This window comes from Pogona vitticeps, chromosome 10 (assembly GCF_051106095.1).
Source record: "Pogona vitticeps strain Pit_001003342236 chromosome 10, PviZW2.1, whole genome shotgun sequence".
NCBI classification, from domain to species: domain Eukaryota; kingdom Metazoa; phylum Chordata; class Lepidosauria; order Squamata; family Agamidae; genus Pogona; species Pogona vitticeps.
Window position 1 is genome coordinate 9,618,978 of NC_135792.1, and position 20,001 is coordinate 9,638,978.

General features: G+C 43.6%; 1 protein-coding gene across 2 annotated transcripts in view; it reads right to left on the reverse strand.

The window, feature by feature from the left end:
• The window catches only part of GSE1 (Gse1 coiled-coil protein), a 389,126-nt gene extending 371,058 nt beyond the window's left edge, over nt 1-18,068 (reverse strand). For both annotated transcript variants that reach the window (XM_020808482.3, XM_020808480.3), the window contains exon 1: nt 97-18,068. In XM_020808482.3, coding sequence (XP_020664141.3) covers nt 97-2,490 — 2,394 coding nt within the window. In that variant the 5' untranslated portion in view covers nt 2,491-18,068. The remainder of the gene's footprint in view (nt 1-96) is intronic.
• Between the last annotated feature and the right edge of the window lie 1,933 nt (nt 18,069-20,001).

The window sequence follows — 20,001 nt, forward strand, 5'->3', positions numbered from 1 at the left end:
ACCCAGCTTGGTGCTTGCCTCCTGCCAAAGGTTCCATTCCCCAAGAGCAACAAGAGGCAATTTCGATGCCACTGAAAGGTTGACCAAGAGCCTTACCTTTTGAAAGGAAACCGGTGCCATTGCGGGTGCAGCAAAAAGATCTCGAGGCCCTGTCGTTTTGCCAGCAAGCACCAGTACTGCACACTCAGCACATGCTCCAATAGTCAGTTGCTTACCATCATCCACCAATAAGCTACTGGGCACCTGTAAAGAGCCCAGAAAGACAGGCAGCCTAGCAACTTGCACTGCTTTTAATCCAAGGCATCGTTTCTTCTCTTGCCTGCAGAAGTAGCAGACAAATGTCTCCACTTTGTATTGCCTCGACCAGGGACTGCTGGGATGGTGGGAACTGCTGCTTTCATACTGCAGCCACTGTCCCAAGAGATCGTGATAGCACAGCACACACGTGGCCACTATTCCCGTGGAATCTGCAGGCTTCGCCTGAGGAGCTGGAGGATATACCGTGAGGAAGGGGAAAAAAGGTTCTTTCTCACCGAAGCGGCCTGGTGGGTTGACACTAAGTTGGAACTCCTTGCCGGTTCCCAGTTCACTTCCGCAGATGTAACAGACAGACACCAGGCCTGCTTTGGCCAAATTCACATGCCTGGAGCTGTGGCTGGTCTCTTCTGCTGAAAAAACTTGGTGATACCTTCCCAGGAAGCTCTGTACAGAAGTGATGAACTCCTCATTGTGGGAAGCCCGATACATGGCCCACAGATCCTGCAGCACCCCATAACACTTGCAGCAGCTTTGGACTTCCCAGTGCTTGTTGGGACCTTTGGCACGGGGCGGGCAAGGGAGGAGGCCAAGGAAAGGAAAGTGCATGGTGGTTTTGGCATTGCCATTGGTAATCTTGGCAGAGACAAACCTCTTCTCCTTGGAGCAATCCTCTCCACAGAGGTAGCAAGCTTCCTGGAAGACCTGCCGATGAGCAAGGGGGAGTGATTCATCTCTTGGGGGAGTTTCTCTCTTTCTCCCTTTGGGGGCGTTCAGGGGGACGACATAGAGCCTCTGCAGGACGGGCACATTGGCCAGCTCGAAGCTTTGCCACTGTTGCATGAGCGAAGCGAAACAACAGGAACACACCACGGTGCTCCCCGCGGGACTGATGGGCAGGGCCCCCGGGGGCGGACTGTGCAACCACAGAAAGGGGAAGAAGGGCGCCTTCGAAGCCTTCTCTTGCTTCTGCACATGGATCCGATGCTGGGAAGTCGCTGTCAACAGGGAGCCGCAAACATAGCAACACACTGATTCCCCCGACGACGATGACGTTGCCCCCCAAGGAGGCCTGGGCGCTGGGAGGGCGTTCGCGTTCTCCTTCTGCTCTTCATCGCTGGTGATATTGATCTCGCTCTCCTCCGACGAACAGTAACTGGGAGGCTCTAGGGCACTCTCCTCCGGGGGATGCTTGCCTGCGGAGCGATCGCTTCTTCCGCGTTCAGGGGAGATCCCAGGCCGCGCCTTCGCGCTGCTCCCTATTGGCGCGCCATGCGTAGCTTTCCAAACAGGCGCATCGGTGCCCCAGAGTCGCGCTGGTCGCTGCCTCTTCTTCCTCGGCTTCTCTGTCAGTGACAGCCCGTTCCCTGGGCGCAAGGGAATGGCCGCCTTCTCCGAGGGTGGTGGCGGCGGCGGCGGCGGCGGCTGATTCCAGTCGCGGTAGCTCTCGCGGCTCCCCATGTGCGCGCTCAGCACCGGGCGCTCTCTGACACGGCAGTAGCCGGGATCGACTTTGGCGCCGCTGTCCCGGCTCGGGGGGCGCAGGTCGCTGTCCGAGAGGTTCTCGGCGTCGGAGAGGGAGGAAAGGTCTGTGTCTTCCCCACCGGCGCCGCCTCCCGCCTCTCCCTCCTCGTCCTCGTCCTCTGGGGGCTGACTCCGGCCGCTGCTGCTACTCGGACGCCGCTCGTCGTCGGCGCCCAGAGCGTAAGAGAGATTCCACTCTTGGGGCCCCCTGCGCAGCCCGCCGGGCCCCCCCGCCGCCGCCGCCGGCCCGTCGCACTGGTAGGGCCGCTTGAGCCAATACATGCGCTTCTCCACCGGCGTCCGCGTCCGCTCGAAGGAGTCCCACTGCTCGGCCAGGAAGCAACGACACACGGCGCACACCAAAGCGCAGCCCTCCGGGGTTACCTCTTGCGCCCCGGGCGCCGGCTCCTGGTGCTGCAGAAAAGGGAAGAAGGGCTGGTTGTCGCGGGAATACTTCACCTGCAGCTTGAGCTCCTTGCCCCGGCTGATCCCGCCGCCGCAGATGAAGCAGCAAAGCGCCAAGACCGAGGAGGAGGAGGAGGAGGAAAGGGAGACAGAAGCGGCGCCCGCAGCCAGGGACTCGGCAGTACAGCAGCTGCTGCTGCTCCCGGCTCCTGCCGCTGCTCCTGTACACTCTTCCCCGGACGCAATCGCGGCCATCAGCCGCCGCTTGCGGGAGATCGGCGCCTCTTTCTCCGGATAATCGCTCATTTTCCCCTCGGGTAGTCGCCGCCTGTGAGGTGGCGACGGCTGCGGGAGGCTCCCCAGGGCTGCTCGCTCATCCTGCAGGCGCCGGGTGGCCGGACACGCTCTCGGGGAGGGAGAGAGAGAGAGAGAGAGAGGTCTGCCAGAGTTGGCTGCGATTAGTTGGTTCCCATCTGCAGACTTGCTGCTGCTGCGGCCGCCGCCGCTGCCGCCGCCGTCACTTTGGGAGTGGGTGGGAAGGGACTAGGAGAGGGAGAGAGAGAAAGGGTTAGCTTTTTTGGCGAGGTAGGGCGCTCCTGCGGGCGAGGGCTGGAGACAGTAGCCAGTCGCGGTGCCTCGCTCCAGAGCTAACTTCGAGCGGGTGGAGGAGTAGGAGCCGCTTGTGCAAAGTTTGGCTGCGAACTCGCCAGCGCCATCTCCCTTCCTCCCTCCCTGGAGGTGGGTCTCCTCCGTGCCACCAGCGGCAGCTTCCACAATAAACCAGCCCCTTCGCCTGCCGGAGCCTGTCTCCTCCACCACCCCCCGCGCCAAGTTCTGCAGTGTGTTGGGAGGGGGGGGGGAGATAGGCAGGACTCCGGCGGCCTCCTTGTTCGGGCTCTCCGCCAAAGCGCAGAGGGAGAGCGCCGCTTCAGAGTATATTCACGCCTACCCAGCCTTGCAGCTCACTGAAGCCGAGAGAAAAATACATGGAGTGGGGAGGGGGAGCGAGAGGGCTATACAGAGAATCTTTTTTTATGTTTGGAGCTGCGGCAATCAAGTTTTCGTTTCCACTTGCGGGCCTGGAGAGTCTGAACATAAACAGTTGTTTTGGCCTCTGCTCCGTCATCTGTAAAATGGGAATATACAGATCGGCAATTCTTTACTTGACTTCCAGTTCGATGGAGTTATATTACTGCTGTTTTTCACTAGGTCCCATAAGCAACCGGAGGCGCCCTTTCTCCAGGAACGTAGAAGAGGGTCTATCAATACGGTTCAAGTGCGATCCTCCCCATCCTCACATGGAAAAGGAGCTGTGCATTGCTACGGAAACCATAGTAATCCAAGCAGAAAAGTTTTTCTTCCTCTCTTTCTTTTCTTACATATCCTCTGGCTTCAAACACAATAATGGAATGAAAACAAACATTTGGACTTCTCAAAAAGCAAAATATGAACAGTTGGAAAACTAGCAAGCTAACAGACTGCACAGGGTGATACCCCAGTCTGGTGCTTTCTAGCTTGGGTGGACTACAGCTATCATAACTCTCCATGTCTCTGAGATATAAGAATTGTAGTCTCACACACTGGAAGACATAATACTGGGGAAGACTGTTCTGGGGCATAATGTCAGAGATGGGAGCAATCCATTTTTTAAAATTATTATCATTCTTAGTATTGTATTTCATGTGCTTTGAAACAAAATAAATTCATTTATTGGGGGGGAGGAGAGCAAATGCAGAATCCTGGAAAGCAACAGTGGAAGAAGCCAAGTTATGTGCCATGTTGAAAGGGAAGAACCCTTAAGTCAACATAGGCAAAACTCCCCACCAATCAGCTGTTTCATAGGGGCCTGAATATCATCCCCAGCTTCCTCTCCCATACAACTCTTCTGGAGAATCTTAGCCTATATTAAAAGTCATATGGAGACAAGGAATGGGGGCCAAAGGCGACTTGGAGGGTGATCAACAGAGAGAGACAGGCTTCAAGAATCCTACCACCACAGCTGCATCATTGATTACATTAGGTTCTCCTAGTACTTGGCCAGCCACTGGAACTTTAGTACTGTAGTGTGGCATTGTGAGTGCGGCTAAGGAAAAGATGGATTTGCTACTTGTTTTAAGTAGAACACTAAATGTTTAGACATCAAGTCAAAGTCATATTTGACTTATTATCTATAACAACAACAACAACAACAACAACTTAGTGAACACATTTTACCAGTTTTAGGGAGGAAAGGCTAGAAGAGTATCACCCAAGATTTTCTTCTATAGTAGGAAACACTAAGTGTGCTGAAGAAGAAAAAGTAGAGGATGCCAATTTGAAAAAGTCATCTTCCACAGAAGTACAGATGTCATTTTGGAGCCATCTGTATTGTAATTTTCCAGAAAGCAAAAAAAAAAAAAAAAAAAAAAAAAAAAAAAAAAAAAAACACCTAATATTAAGACTGGGAAGTTTATTGTCAGATACAATAAGCTATAATAGCTGGGGAGCAGGGAGTAAACATATGGGGGACAGAGATCTCTACAATGTTCTAAACCAGGGGTCTCCAAAGAAAGAAAGAAAGAAAGGATGGATGGATGGACAGAAGGTAGGAAGAAAGAAAAAAAGAAAGGAGGGCCACATAATATATTCGCAACATTTTCAAGGGCCGAAGGAATGCGCACACTCCTGCCCACCCAACTGCATGCATGCATGCACTCCTGCACACATGCACATGCTCACACATGGGCTAGATAAAAAGGCCAGGCAGGCCAGATGTTGCCTCTGGGCCGCACTTTGGAGATCCCTGGTCTAAACAGTTCTCTATAACAAGTAAAGCAAGCTGAAGGATTTGAAAACCAAGTGACAATCTCTCTGATGGAGTACAGACGAGAAATTTCGAAGCTGTCCACAGAAGCTATGTCTATATGAAATTAAAAGCTTAGAAGATCATTACTGTATTTCAAATGAATTACAGACCACCAGGAATTCCTGATTAGTTTGTCCCAGTAAGCTTTCCTTGCTGTTTGTGTATTTCTTTGTTTTTAAGAGATATTTGCTTATGTTCAGAAGTAAGTGAATCAAAAGTGAACCATGGCCATGAAGTCCCTACATTATGTCTGTATGGCTCATTTGCCCAGTATTGACCACTCTGACTGGCAGTAGCATTCTAAAGTCTTTGTAGAGAGTGTTTTCCATCCCTGCTGTCTAGGTTCCTTTTTTAAACTGGATGCTGGAGATTGAATCAAAGAAATTCAGCATGTAAAGCATTTGCTTTACTGCTGATATTTGACCCTTCAGACTCTCTCATTGAGAAAATACAGGGTGCCTGAAAACCAGTGGTTTTAGAAGAGGTAGCCATGTTAGTCTGTGCAAGCATATATAGTAAAACACAGAGTTTACAAGTAAAACATTAAAGCTGGCTTCAATGTTTTGCTTACAAAGTCTGCATTTTACTGTATTTCACTCCAATGTCTGAAGAAGTGGATTTCTCCACAAAAGCTCTCATTAAAAGTTAACAGTTTTTAATGTACCATGGGTATTTGTCTTGTTTTACTTTCTTTTTACTTGTGTGTGTGTTTAGAGATATTTCCTTTGGGTTTTGCGTGGAAAAACGGGTAGAAGATTTGTGTAAGAATATTTATTAGTGGAGGCGGAGAACAAGATGACTGAAGAGTTGCTTGGACTCTAGTGATTGGGTGATTTAGTTTCCCACCCAGGCAGAATCCATTCGCGTCAAAATTACTCAGCCTCTCTCATGCAGCTTTTGCTTCTAACAACTGCATTGCATACTGCACATGATAGAAATGTAATTGCCCCTGATGATGAAAGCATGATGTTCCCTTAACGATTGTCTTAAAAAAAAGTACACAGATTGTATGATATCAGCTCAGAAAACACCCAAGGGAGGAAAGACTATTCCCCCTGCAATGGTGGTGAGCTGCTTTCTTAGTGGGTGGCTCCAACATTCATAAATAGGATGAGGACATGGAAGGGCATGTGGACAAATGTTTGTATGTAAATAGATGACTGAAGGAATGACGGTTCTGTCCTTAACTGCTGTGAGCATAAAATACTGTATTTCTTATTTTAAATTCCTGTGTAGATTCTCAGATTGCCAAACCAATTAAATTTTGATACAAGTACAACATGTTCAAAACTTTAGTTTCCTTTTCTTGGATTTTTTTCTTTCTTTCTTAAATTAGCCAGGCATGTCAGTTCCAGAGCTACTTCAAAATCATGCCTACACTCCTGCTTTTGTAGTTTGGAATTACAAACTGGCTATACAACTGAACTTGTGGAACTAAACTTGTGTGGGTTTACTTTCACTGTCACTAGTTTTATTACGGTTTTATTGTATGGCATTCTGATCACTTTTATAGTAGATAACATTTTAGTGTTAGCCATGTTATAAAATAAGAAAAGCCTTTGGATGCCTTTTGCCTACAGTTTCATTAATGTACATATCACATTGCTAGTTGTGGTGGCATGACAATGGAACATCTTCCTTAGACAGATGTTTCTGGGAACTATTATGTTTGCCTTTGGAACCTGTTTGTTTGTTTGTTTGTTTATTAAATTTAGACCATGTCTAAATCTAGACCATGTCTACTCGGGGCGGCTATTTTCGTTTGGTAAAATAACTGTACTTTGCTACTAGTTTTTAATACTTGCGTTGCTTGGCTTACATTGTTGCCTGTTATTGTTATTTATGGTTTGATGCTCTGAATGGCCGTACAGTATTTCTGATAATCCACTGTTGGCCAACTTGTATAACTGTCTGGAATTGTATAAATTCCAGGTAAATTTATGCATTAAATATACAATTTAAACATTGAATAAATCTTTAAGTAAATAAAATATATGCGACTTCATTAGTCTAGAAAGAATAGAAGGTTTACTGAGTGAAAAGTTGTCAACACTAACTGGCAGTGCCATTCCAGGGATTCTGGCCAGATTAACAATGTAACAACTAGATTTTTTTTCCCTAGTCCTACCTGCAGATGCGAAGTATTGCACCTGGGAGGTCATACAGACAAATGTACTCTATCACTGAGGGATGGCCATTCCCAAATATTTTGATTTACAGGTTCAGTTTTTTAAAGTTATAACTGTCCAAGACTGGAAAGTTAGTTGAATTTTGCTCCAGCTGGAGCCAAGTAGTGCAGAACACTCCTTGGCTCAGTTAATTCACTTGGGCAATTTAATTAGCTAAATGCCCTTCACTTCTGACAAATCCCAGGCAGGGTTCCACCGCTCACCCTAGCCCCCCCCCCCCTCCCAGCTTTGCCTTTCACGTTAAAACCCATGAATGGAAGTGCAGTATCACAGGTTGGCCAGCAGGGTGCTCCAAGGCATTTAAAAATAATAATAATTTGCAACTAGTAAATTAAGATTACTATCAATAATTAGGCCACCTAACATGGCTCAGAAACACTGTATAAAGTATAATATTAAAAGTTATATGCTTGGAAATCATTACACTATTACATAAAATTAACATAGTACAGCAAACTAATTAAGCACTCACATGCTAATGTTTTTAACTACAGGTCAGAACCAGAGCTTGAAAAGTTATTCTTCTGAGCAGGAGCTCTCTCAGTCTGCCAGGTGGCATGGCCAGAATTACTATAAAAAAAAAGTAAATTTCCAATCTCTGGTTAAAATTAACCATAACATGTAACTTAATCAGCTAAGAAGAAGAAAAAGTCAGTTGAATTAAAGTCTCCCTTATATTTCTGAAGAGCAACTCCTAATACCCTTAGCCGTTCTTCATATGAATGCACTACAGCAAAACAAACTGTCAAATCTAAATTTGCACAGACTAGGCCAGTTACAGAGTCAACTAGGAAGACAGCAGGGTATGTCCCAGGAATCTGATACATGAAGGCAATATTGCATTCACAGGAATTCAGCCAGAGCGGCTAAGTCCAGACGTGAGGATGAGAACTCCTGAAAGGGCATCTTTCATTAATGCAAAATGTCGTGTTGAGGTCACCCATTAATATTTATGAGGGAGGAAAGCTGAGATCTCACGGAGGTGAAAAATAGTGACAAACAGGTGCTGCCATTTGCTAGCATGACAGCTTGCTGGAGGAGGACATGCTGCTAATAAACAAAAACAAGCACAGGTGGCTTGGTTTCAAATGGAAGGTGGTCATTTTGCTCTTCAAATGGTTTGTCTCTTGCATCTCTGGAACACATATCACTCCTTCCCACCCACTCACCCCCACCCCCATGTAGTCACAGTCTAAATTTACTACAAGCAAAGTTGTAGACAGGCTTGATGGCTTTGTCTCCTGAAGAACAGTCTGTTTCCAAGCTGACCTATAACTCTCAAACAGTAGGGCTGGGAAAGTTGTCTTTGAGATCCTGGAAAGCTGCAGCCAGCCAGCATAAAGACTACAGTGTTAGATGGACCATTAATCTCCTAACAGCAGCCCCTTAAGTATTCGGGAGAGGCCGTAGCTCAGTAGCTGCAGCAGCAAGAGATCACATGCTCTGCTAGGAGAAGTTACCAGGCTGCATCTCTAGTTAGAAGATTTGAGCAGTGCTAGGAAAGAATTTTCCTTGAGACCTTAGAAAACAATTTACAGAGTAAATGGGGCCCTAGTGGCTGTGGATTATAGGTTTTTAGACCACTGCCTCTGAAAGCAGTAGTTGGCAGAAGGCTGAAATAAACAGTACTAAGCTAGGCAGTGTTAAGGCCTGTGTATCTGCACAGCTTATGTTACACCAGATAATTCAAAGGAGCGGCAGTAACTCAAAAGTGCCATTCTACAGTATGTGAGCTGTAGCACTTTTGCTCCCTCTCACACATCAGATGTAGGAATGCATCACCAAAGTTGACAACAGTTGCTCAAGTTGCATGCAAAGGAACTGTCTGGTGGAATTGTTACATTCTTTTTCTTGACCTTATGCAAAAGATGTTCAAAGCACTTCGTTTTCATTATGCTTTAAAAAGTACCCATCCAGTTACCTCCAGGACAGCTGGAGTGATACTGCAGCGCTGTTTTGTGCGCTGTCTATGGTGCCAGGATGCTGCCAGGAGTCCTGCTTGTCACCATCCTGCCTCTAACTGACTGTCAGAGCCTTTGTTCTGTAAAACACGTCAACATTCAGCAATCTTAGCATGCAGAGCAGTTGTTCGCAACCTTGTGTAACACAAGTGTTCTTGGACTGCAACTCCCAGAAACCTTCGCCACTAGCTGTGCTGGCCGGGGTTTCTGGGAGTTGCAGTCAAAGAACAGTTTGATTACCCAAGTTTGGGAATCACTGAGGCTGAGTTTGTGCTGCTCATCAGGGAAAGATTTTCCTTCACGATACAGCTTGGGAGGACTGAGAATTGAAGCCACCCTGCCCTTTTCAGTTTCTTGGCTTTTCAAATTACCATGTAACTTTTATTGTGTGCACATTTTCTTAATTTGGTTTTCATTGTCTATTTACTGGGTCAGACATTCCGGGCTGTTGTAGATTGACTGCATGGTGCACTGGAACAGAAAACTGACTTTGTCACATTGTTCCTTATTGAATGATCAGTTTGTTACTGTAATAACATAATTGTAAATTGGAAAGCAACATAAAAGTCTTGATTGTATTTTTTTGAAAACACTAGGAACCATAGCTGGAGATATTTTTAAACTGCTGGCTTTCATCCAGCAAAGAGAAACCAAATGAGAAGCAGAGGCAAGGAGGCAAATCACTTGTTTCTCAACCAGTTCAAGGAGGCTATGTACACCTTCAGTTCCAAAGCCACCAAGTGCTAACAGCATCAGCAAAATCAGGCACTCTTAGAGGAAACCTTAGTGAAGAGCTTTGAATGAGTGTGCCTAGATAAAAGGCAACACTTCCCCCTCTCTTCTTCAGAAAAGCCAAAGGTCAGGTTGCAGCTGTGACTCACAGGATGGCATCCTGCATGACAAGGCGGGAGCCAGCCAAGCGCCTCTGTATGGTGTGAGGTTTTAAAAATGTTATCTCTACAGTGCCAAGTTCATACGCCAAATTGCTCTGTCAATGTAGAAGAACGACTGAGACGCCTAAGGATTATAAAGCTATAGAGTGTTCCATTGAGATAAATCAGCTTTAACTCTAGGCATTAGGGAGAGAGATACTTGGTTCATATACAGTGGACCCTTCACTTACATACGGCTTGACTTACAGACTTTTTGAGTTACAGACTTCTCTGGCCGCAAAATTTAGGTTTGACTTGCAAACTGAGATTTGACTTACAGACCAGAAAAAAAACAAAATGGAACAAAAACGGCCTGTTACGCGATTAATCGGTTTTCAATGCACTGTAGGTCAATGGAGACTTGACTTACAGACTTTTTGACTTGAGAACCGCCTTCCAATACGGATTAAGTTCTCAAGTCAAGCCCCCACTGTATTTGTGAACTAAACAATGTTGAGCAGTAAGTGCTGAACTGTTCTCCCAAGAACTGTCCCCATGACTCTAGTAAAAAAAAAAAATTGGTTAGAAGCTCTAATTGCCTGAATAAAGCAGAAAACTAACAAACAAGGGCAAGGAATTATAGACAATATTTAAATAGGTGCTGACAAAGATTATTTAATGTATCATGGTCTGTATGGTTCAGACACTTTTTATATATAAGAGCAGGCTCATGGTTTCTCCATAAGGGCTTAGGAATTTTCTCCATCATTTCTGTGAAAGAAACCTACAAACCTGATCAGCACCAAAGTGTTCAACTGAATGAAGATCATGGTAATCTGCTCTTGGGAAGCACGCCTATCTGATCTGCATTATCATTAGCTGCAATAGTACTGACTGTTTTTTCAACTGGCAACAACTTGCCTTCCATGTGAGAATGTCCTTTCTTCACCCAAAGTCTAACAAGTTTTGGTTTCTTCATGTCTTCAACTGGGTGGTGGATTCCATGTGCGTACTAAAGTAAGAGGATCTGAACAACAAATGGCTTCATGCTCTTTGGGAGTATCCTTTTATCCTCTTGGATGGCCTAGAGAACTGCAGTCGTAGAACTAACTGCATTCTATGTATGGTCCGGGATCTGACTATTGCTTTGTCCTGGGGTCCTTACATTTACCTAAATATGTAGTTTAGAGGCTAGTCAGCTGTATAATTTATCCTGTTTGTGTTTTGCAAATTGTATTCTCTAATTGATTTTGTAAGCTGAACTACCATGTATCTAAGGTAGGCTTTGAAGGAAAAGGTTTGTTGGATTTAAGGCCTTAATTTCCAGAGACTCACAAGGAAAGTCTGTTAAAGGCTGGGGTTTTCTCTAGCCTGTGAAGAACTGGAATAGAGGTGGTAGCAATAATTTTATCTTAAAGAATTGATTTTAGTCCTGAGTTGAGTTTCCGGACTCTGTTGGTGTTGTCAGTCCTGGTTATATCTTTGGCCAGTTAGTGATCCCTTCAGAGGGCAAGCTAAGAGAAAGGAAGAACAAGCTACTCATTACTATGATGGGAGTTGGACTGGACCAGGGAAAGGGAGCTTGACAATTCTATCATTTTCCCCATAATGTCCAGATTCCAGAAGAAGATATCATGTGCCAACTTCAACAACTCTTTGTGTAAAACCAGTGCAAGAATCTGCACATTGAATGAAGGGACAGATCAAGCACAGAGGAAGAATACGCAACTGCCTGTGGTCTCAGAATGCCAGAGCTTGGAAAGTTATTCTATAGGAATTCTCTAGGATTTTCATTATTTTGCAGAAGTAAGGTTCCTCACCTTAACCCCAGAAATGTCATGCACTCTCTCTCTCTCTCTCTCTCTCAACTCTGTGTTACAACTTTTTGATACATCTTATCATTTCTATATCCCCCTCTCCCCAAAAAAACAACTAACTTTGGTTTTGGGAGGGACAAATAGGCATATGAACTTGAAGGGGCAAAGCAGTCCATAGTAAGATAAGAGAAGAACTACCTAAATACTAGATAAATTTCTTTTATGTTCAGTGCACAGCTTGGGTCTTTAAGCTGGAACACTACACCACATTAGATATCAAGTAAAAACAATTACTGAGTTGCATATTATTTATCTATTATCTTCTGGTTGTGCATGGGATATAAACATTCCTCTGCTTATCAGCAGTTCTGAAAGTATTTTTAAGTATTTTTCAACTGCATCTTGAAATATACTTTAAAAACAACATGAAAACCAAGACCATAATATTTCCCTTGCCTCTTAGGTTTGAAAAGACAATAGCATAAAAGATTTTAAATTCCTGTCAAATTTTGCCTTAAAATGCCCTTCATAATAATTGTATGCCATCAAGTCAATTCTGACCTATGGCTCCCCTTTCTAGTTTTTTCTAGGTAAAGAATACACAGAAGGGGTTTACCATTCCTTTCTCCTGGAAGTGCTCTGGGACTGTTCAGCTAAAATGCCCTCAAAAGTATATTTTTAAAGTAATTAGAAAATATTACTTGTTGCACCCAAAATTATCCTTGTAACTAATTGGTATGTTGCTTTGGAAATGTAATAGCACTTTTGTTATTCCACAAGTAGTTAGTTACAGGTAGCTATGTTACTTTTAATTCTTACTTAAAAGCTCTGAAAAATGTAAACAGTGCTACCAGCCTTGGTTAAATAAATATCTTGGTGAGGGAGAACCACTGCCTGCCCATCTGATAGCCTGGCAAGCTCAACATCCACTGGATTTACACCCAATGCATTCTAGCAGGTACACAGGCTTTTGATCTCCACCAGCTGCCTATGGCATGAACATCATTGCAGAGAGGAGAACATTAAGAAGAATCAAATACATTAAAAATGAAAAAAATAGTATTCCTGTCAAATCATGAAAAATCCATATTATAATTATGCTGCCAGCATGTGATAAGACAAAGGGGGCAGGGAAACACATTTTTATTTGATCAAAGGGCAGCAAGACATGGATATGCAAAAGTTGTTGCTAGTTTTGAGTACAAACACAGGTAACGCAGAGAAAGCATATGTCAGTCTGAACTTAGGGTGTGACTAGATTGGGGGAATTTTAAGGGATCTGAGTCATGTATTAAAGGTTCTTATCTTTGATGCGATCTATCTCACCCTTGAGTGATCTTTCCATTCACATGGACTTTGTTTCTTCTCCCATGAGAAGGATCCAGACAGCACTTCAGATTGCTCCAATTTCTCTCCCTTTTGATTACCAATGCCCCTGCTGCTTTTCTTGTCTTTTGTCCCAGCTGTCATTCTGCAGGCTGCCTGTATTTTGAAATTCTCAGCTGCTTGATCTATGTACCTGAGGTACCTGCCTAATGTTGCATGATAGAAAACAGACTCTCTTTTTTTTCCCCATGAATGCTAATTCCTTGTTGGGAAAGACACAGAGTGTTTTTCCAAATACAAAAGCCACTTTACAACCGTTCTCGAGGTGCAATGTTTACAGAAAATAACAGTTTATAGAGTTCTATCTTCTCTTCCCATGAGCAGAAATGTCTCAAAAGTACAAAATTAACCATTCAAGTTCAGGTACTACCCACTATTGAATAGCCTAAATGCAGAAGGCTAATCAGGAGTGAAATTGCAAGCGGAAGCTTATAATGAATCATTCCAATGGCATTCACAGCTGGGGGAAGTTAGTGGTTTCTTAACTGAGGAAATTAGAAAGCCAAGACAACTTCCATTCTTAGCAGGTTCCCTGGCTGTCTGCAGCTTGAGATGAAGGGTGGTGTCCAAAGAGTTCTTCAGAGAGCTTCTGAAAAGAATTGGTGGAAGTCTTTGTTTGGAAAGCTCTGTCCATGTGACATCAAGCCAAGCTTACACACACAGGATGCCCTTGTACAGAACAAGCCCAGGTACACATTAATTGTATGGTAGGACACAAAGCATTTCCAAACTCTGGCAAAGCACATGGGCTTGAGAAGGTCACAGTTCATAAACAATACACTGAATGAAAAGATGTGCAATGTTCCCAGGGATTCTTCTTAGAAATTGGATGGTTTTAAAATATACTGTACCTTGCACATGAGTACTTTCTGCCTTTATTTGTTAAATACTTTATTAGATTGACCCCATTTTCACACTGCTAAAGATGTATATAAAAGTATTACCATACATAAATAGTACATTTTGTTTCATTTTTTCCTGCTGCAACATGAGTTTAGCTTTCCCCTAGATTCTATAAACAACCAACACAGCAAATGATGTCTGTTTTATCATTGCTAATCTGAAGTGGGATATTCCTTAATGCTCCTGTCTTTGGTGTGTGTGTGTGTGTACACAGAAAGAATGATAGACAGTTTGTTTATATAGGAAGCTACTTGACTGAGGTTATTTATCTAGAAAAGTAGAAAATAAATACTCAAATAAATAAGTGTAAATAAATAAATGACAGAAAGTTCAGAGGAACATGGATAGCTCCAAGCAATAGTTGCCTAGGAGACTGTGTGGTGAAGAAAATGACAATGAAACTGTAGATTCCACAGGTTCCTAACTGTGGGGCATGTAGAAATCCAAAGGGTTATGCAGATATCCAGACAGTAGTCCAAATTAGTAAAGGATGCTGAGAGGTAATGCCGCCTAGAGTGGTCGCAATGACCAGAGAGGCAGGGTATAAAATAAATAAATAAATAAATAATCCCCACCTGTTTTATTTTGCCTTTAATAACCAAATAAATAATCACAAATTGTAAAACAACAAACAAACAAACAAACAACTGGTAGAGAATGGAAATGGCGATGGCAGCCATGCCAGTGAAAGTAGCTCCTCCCTTTGGGAAAAAAAAGCATTCCCTTGCCCAAAAAAGGGAAAAAGAAAAATGTCAGAGCCTGGCAAATGGACTAAAGTAATTTTGGGGAGCTACAGGCTCCAAAATCCCAGAGCTGACATAGTTTCTGGCCATCTATCTAGAGAAGAAGGAAATGTGATTGTTGTTCCCACTTTGGACCTAGCAGTGCAGTTATGAGGTAACAGTAGAAGCAAGATGGCAAAGGGAGGAATAGTTACAGGCAACCTGTAAAACAAACAATCCATGTGGAAGTGTCACTCTGTCATGGCATTCAGGCCATACCACAACCAAAAGATCTTAGTTAACAAGGGAGACTGAAGAGTCAACGTAATATATAAAGAAGCAATAGAGCACAGTGAAAGTATCCTATGTTGAAACTAAACTGTTCGCTTATCCATTACATATTTGCCAATCCCCATCTATTTCATTCTCAGTCCCTTCCCAAATCATGCAATCAGTGGTGCACTTGCTACCAACTGTGTTTGCAACCAAATCCATGTTGACTTCCTCTTTGTCATCCCCACCCTGCTTTATTTGGCCTTTAAAAAAAAAGATAGACAAACGAATAAATGCAAATTGTAACAAAACAAAACAAAAACCTGAAAATCAAGTGCACTGCAAGTTTATCTAGTTAAATATTTGTGTAGTGCAAATAGAAAATAATTTTGAACTACTCACAGAATGGCAAAGTAAGCCTTTCGTAACAATCAGGTAAGCTGCTGTGATGCCACTGAAGGTCCAGGCAGGTGGTGGGGCACAAGGAAAGAAGTAAAGCTGCACGTTAAAGGGAGAGAAGGAAGGAACCAAGGGCTAATAATACACAATGTGTCTTCAAGTCAATTCTGACTTATGGTGACCTTTTCCCATGGTTTTCTAAGAAGAGAATACTTAGAAGTAGTTGATCATTCCCTTCTTTTGAGGATGCCCTGGGTCATGAAGCTTGCCCAAGGCCACACAGATTGGCTGTTCTCCCAGGAGACACAGTGGGGAACTGAATTCCCAATGCAGATACCTAAACCTCTGAGCTATCCACCCAACTAAAAGCTACCCTGTTTCCCCAAAAATAAGACCTAACCTGAAAATAATCCCTAGTATGATTTTTCCAAATGCTCGTAATATAAGCCCTATCCCAAAAACAAGCCCCAGTTAAGTGAAACCCCACCCTCCACCATTGTGCAGCAACCAGAAGAAGATGACATGACTGTATTTGAATAAATATAGATTGTTGAATTGATAGGTTTGTTCTCCTTGCAGTCTTGAGAGTCCCCTGGACTGCAAGGAGAACAAATCTATCCATCCTGAAGGAAATCAACCCTGAGTGCTCACTGGAAGGACAGATCCTAAAGCTGAGGCTCCAATAATTTGGCCATCTTATGAGAAGAGAAGACTCCCTGGAAAAGACCCTGATGTTGGGAAAGTGTGGAGGCAAGAGGAGAAGGGGTTGACAGAGGATGAGATGGTTGGACAGTGTCATCGAAGCGACCAACATGAATTTGACCCAACTCTGGGAGGCAGTGGAAGACAGGAGGGCTTGGTGTGCTCTGTTCCATGGGGTCATGAGGAGTCGGACACGACTAAATGACTAAACAAGAACAAAAGATTGTTGTAAATGAAAAAAAAATCCCCTGAAAATAAGTCCTGATGCGTTTTTTGGAGCTATTTTCGGGAAAACATGGTAGAAAACACTATCTAGAAAATAAAGTCTGTGAGGGAGGCTAGATTTCCAAAGAGGAAGATGAAAAGCTCAGAGAGAATATCCTGAAAGTGGGAAAGAGGATAGGCAGAAAGGAAAAGGGTAAAAAATAAATAAATCTAGAACTGTATTAGTAAGAAAAGCTAAATAATTTTGATGTCGAATGTAATATAGATTTTTCTTCCACAACATAATCAGGCCTTATAATCCTTGGCCACCTAGAATTCTACCTCCTTACTAAAGCAGCCCAACAAAGCATAACTTGTCATGGTAAATTGCAGTCAATTGAAGACATGCCAGAGTACATCTCATTTGCATGCTTTGTTGTGTACGCAACTTCACAACCCTTTGCACTTGACACCTTCTCAATTAGTTGCAACTAACTATGCACGTTATACAAACAACAACACCAATAAAATTCTGCCCTTGTTTTGTCTTAGCTTTTGTAATAGTCACATTGTAACTGCTTCGGGTGATCTACTGCAGTTTACTCATCAATAATCGTTGTTATTATTCAACTGCACATACAATTGCAACACTTATTTAAACAATATTAAACAGAACATGACAGACTATTTATTTGTTTAACCATTAAATATGTTGATGTACAAACATACCTGCAAGGGGATATAATTCATCAGAACTTCCTGCCAGTCTGGAGCCCCTTCCTTAAAAATAGTCCCTGGGCCATTGCATGGCATATTCATGTCACAGAGAAGTGAGGAGCTGGCATCAACATAGATTTGGTCCTAACACCAACAGAAGGATATTGATTGCAGCAGTGTTAAAGATACCTGAACCCAAGTCAGACATTTCATTTGCTGTATTAGCCCGGAAGATGAGGCAAGATATAGGATACCTTGTTTGAAATTGCATGGACTCAGCATTTTCAACAAGTCTCTGAGAAATAGCAGGACAGGAGAAAAAGTAGACCACAGAAACCTAGTCTCCCACTCCGTCCAAATTATATGTCAGCTCATCAGATTGCTTTGTTCTTCACATACTTCAGTTACATGAAAACAAACCAAAAGACTAGTTTATTTTAAGGGTTTCTTTCTCTCCCTTTTTAGAATGGCTTTGGCTGAATGCCATTGGGAAGAGGGGGCTGGAGGAGAAATTCAGAGAAGTTTATGCATCTCTGAAGGTCTCTTCCATAAAAATGCGTTCTGGCTCTCCAACGCGCCTACTACAAATCAGCTTCCAGCCATTCCCTTCCTGTACCGACCTGCTGGAGTCTGCTGTTATTCTTGGCAGGGTGCCCCGGGAAGAAAAATCAATCCCCCCACTCCCCCCCATTCCCCTCTCTCAGCAGCTAGGAAAATGCTGATGAGATGACACCTTCCAACATCCTTCAAGGTCAGGAAGGGAAAGTTAGGGAACAGGCAGACAACAGTTGAGAGTTATTTTTTTATATACTGTTTATTATTGCTATGGTTAGGCATTTTTCTCCCACTTTTAGTGTTGCAAGCTCACACAGGACAAAACGAAGTGCCAAGGGTTTCAAACTTGTCCCATTTATTCTATATCTATAAGTATTATGCCAATAAAGGTATTATTATGCCAATAAAGGTATTTAAGTAAGTAAGTATATCTATAAGAGTGGCCTGATGTGTCTTTTGCTTCCCATTGGCTAACCCATATACATAACCAGTAGCCTGCTAGACAATCTAAAAGAAACTGGAAGTTGGCTCTACCTTGATTTTAGAGAACAGCACATCACTATTCAGGGTAAGTAACATAGCCAATGAAGGAAAAGGCCATATGTATACCATAAAAATGTACTCTATAACGGTTTTGCAGTGTTAGTAATAAGCACTGTCTCCTACATAGTACCTCAATTGTCATGCAACATAGACGGCCCTCTCAAGGTCTACATCCAGATCTATGTTGTAATAATCTCGCATTTCACATTTTAAATGTTTACTGCCTTAGACACAAAAAATGAGAAGGAGTGACAGAAATAAATGGATGGGGAGCTAAACTGTACCTCCCTCCCCCCAAAAAAACCCCACAAAACCCCAGAAAGGCAAGAGAGCAAGTGAGCAAGAGCATTCTGAACATTTTCAGATTTTGGAAATAGTAATTTATATGCAGAACACATCATGCGAAAGGCTGGACTGGATGAATCTCAAGCCGAAATTAAGATTGCCAGAAGAAATATCAACAACCTCCGATATGCAGATGATACCACTCTGATGGCATAAAGTGAAGAGGAATTAAGGAACCTTGTAATGAGGGTGAAAGAGGAGAGTGCAAAATACGGTCTGAAGCTCAGCATCAAAAAAACTAAGATCATGGCCACTGATCCCATCACCTCCTGGGAAACAGAAGGGGAAGATATGGAGGCAGTGACAGATTTTACTTTCGTGGGCTCCATGATCACTGCAGATGGAGACAGCAGCCACGCCTGCTTCTTGGGAGGAAAGTGATGACAAACCTTGATAGCATCTTAAAAAGCAGAGACATAACCTTGTCAACAAAAGTCCGAATAGTCAAAGCTATGGTTTTTCTGTAGTGATGTATGGAAGTGAGAGCTGGACCATAAAGAAAGATGACTGCTGAAGAATTGATGCTTTTGAACTGTGGTGCTGGAGGAGGCTCTTGAGAGTCCCCTGGACTGCAAGGAGAACAAACCGATCCATTCTGAAGGAAATCAAACCTGAGTGCTCACTGGAAGGACAGATCCTGAAGCTGGGGCTCCAATACTTTGGCCATCTCATGAGAAGACTCCTTGGAAAAGACCTTGGTGTTGGGAAACTGTGAAGGCAAGAGGAGAAGGGGACGACAGAGGATGAGATGGTTGGACGTTGAAGCTCCCAGAATGAATTTGACACAACTCCGGGAGGCAGTGAAAGATAGGTGGGCCTGGCATGCTGTGGTCCATGGGGTCACAAAAAGTCGGACACGACTAAACAATGACATAACATCTTAAGCTACATTATATAAGGTACATGATAGAACATCAGATCACTGGTCCATCTGATCCAATGCAGTTTTTATACTAAGTAGCAGCAGCTCTTCATAGTCTCGGGCAAGAATCATTTCAACTCCAAGATAATGCAGACCACACTGCAGCTTGCTGTGAAGAATATGTACAAAACTTTGCAGGCAAAATTGCTCAGCTCCACTCTGACTTGGATGCTGTAGTTATTTCAGGTCCTGTGAATGTAACTGTGGCCGCTGTTTGCCCCGTGTTAATGGATGTGTTTCGGTTTCTGCTGTCTGATGATGTGGTCAGGGCCCCCAGGGAGATGAGGGCTACCATGCGTCTGCTGGATACTTGCCCTTTCTGGCTCATAAAAGCTTCCAGAAAGGGATTGGTTGATTGGGTAGGAGAAGTGTTCAATACCTCCTTGCAACAGAGGTAGGATCCCATTATTCTTAAATGAGGCAACAATAAGACCATTGTTTAAAAAGCCCTCTTGGGACCCC